Genomic DNA, 990 nt, shown 5'->3' with positions numbered 1-990 from the left:
ATCTTTAGGGAAAATAACATTATTTACAGATTATGTCACGGTTGTTAAACTATTTTAGAGAATGTATAAAAGCAAAGACTGATATTCACCTCATATTCATTACATCCTACAATTTAAAAGAATGAGCCCTTAGTAATATATTTTTATAATTTCAAATAATTATTAGACAAATTATTTTAAGCAGTTCATAATGCAATCAAACAAGAAACACAAAACTCTGGCTTACCTATTGATTCAATCTGGAAATCAAAGGTGAGTTCTGATGATAGTTTTCTGCTAGATTTTAATCTTCCTTGGAGATTTACTATTTTTATACAACCTAGAAAGAAAAAAAGTCACTCAGAAACTAAGATTAAAAAAAACTCATTAAGATAAGATATTCATAAATAAAAACTTACAGTCCAAGCATACAAGAATGGTATCTCTCTCCAGTTGGGTTACATGAGTAACACTTGTCTGTGGGGTATCTACAACACAAAAAACTCGATAAAACTTACAGAAAACAGTAATATTTCAAGCAGAGACATTAAAAAAAGAAGAATTCTGAACATCACTGAATTTGAAATAGACATATATTTTTAACTATACATATGTAGTGGTTAAGCCAGGCGGCTTGGATTCAAAATTTGATGCAAGAGCTAAACTAAGTGAGTGCTTAATGGAGGGTTAGCTATTGTCATTACTATTGGTGATGCCACTATTTTATTCATATGTGAAATTAGGAGTCTAATCTTCTATATTATGGCAATGATTAATTTCTGATTTTAAGCTTAGAAGGCCAGGGGCTGTGTGCTGTGTACGTCATTATATGTGGTGCCTAGCACATGTAATAAATATTTGTTGAATGAATGAATCAGAGAGTCAAACAAATAACTTCAGGTCCAAATGAGTTAAGAAAAAAACTGAAGTATTTTGAGAAGTATGAAGCACCATAAAAATGCATAGAGGCCCTATTTTTTTTTTTTTTTTTTTGCAGTACGCGGGCCTCTC

General features: G+C 30.9%; 1 protein-coding gene across 2 annotated transcripts in view; it reads right to left on the bottom strand.

Annotated features, from left to right (window-relative positions):
• The window catches only part of MAP4K3 (mitogen-activated protein kinase kinase kinase kinase 3), a 207,434-nt gene that overhangs the window by 7,507 nt on the left and 198,937 nt on the right, over nucleotides 1-990 (bottom strand). For both annotated transcript variants that reach the window (XM_007445764.1, XM_007445765.1), the window contains 2 exons: nucleotides 399-467; nucleotides 227-319 (listed from right to left, as the gene is read on the bottom strand). In XM_007445764.1, coding sequence (XP_007445826.1) covers nucleotides 227-319; nucleotides 399-467 — 162 coding nt within the window. The remainder of the gene's footprint in view (nucleotides 1-226; nucleotides 320-398; nucleotides 468-990) is intronic.

The sequence above is a fragment of the Lipotes vexillifer genome, unplaced genomic scaffold, assembly GCF_000442215.2.
Source record: "Lipotes vexillifer unplaced genomic scaffold, Lipotes_vexillifer_v1.1 scaffold278, whole genome shotgun sequence".
Classification (NCBI taxonomy): Eukaryota; Metazoa; Chordata; class Mammalia; order Artiodactyla; family Lipotidae; genus Lipotes; species Lipotes vexillifer.
This window is presented reverse-complemented; position numbering and strand designations above follow the sequence as displayed.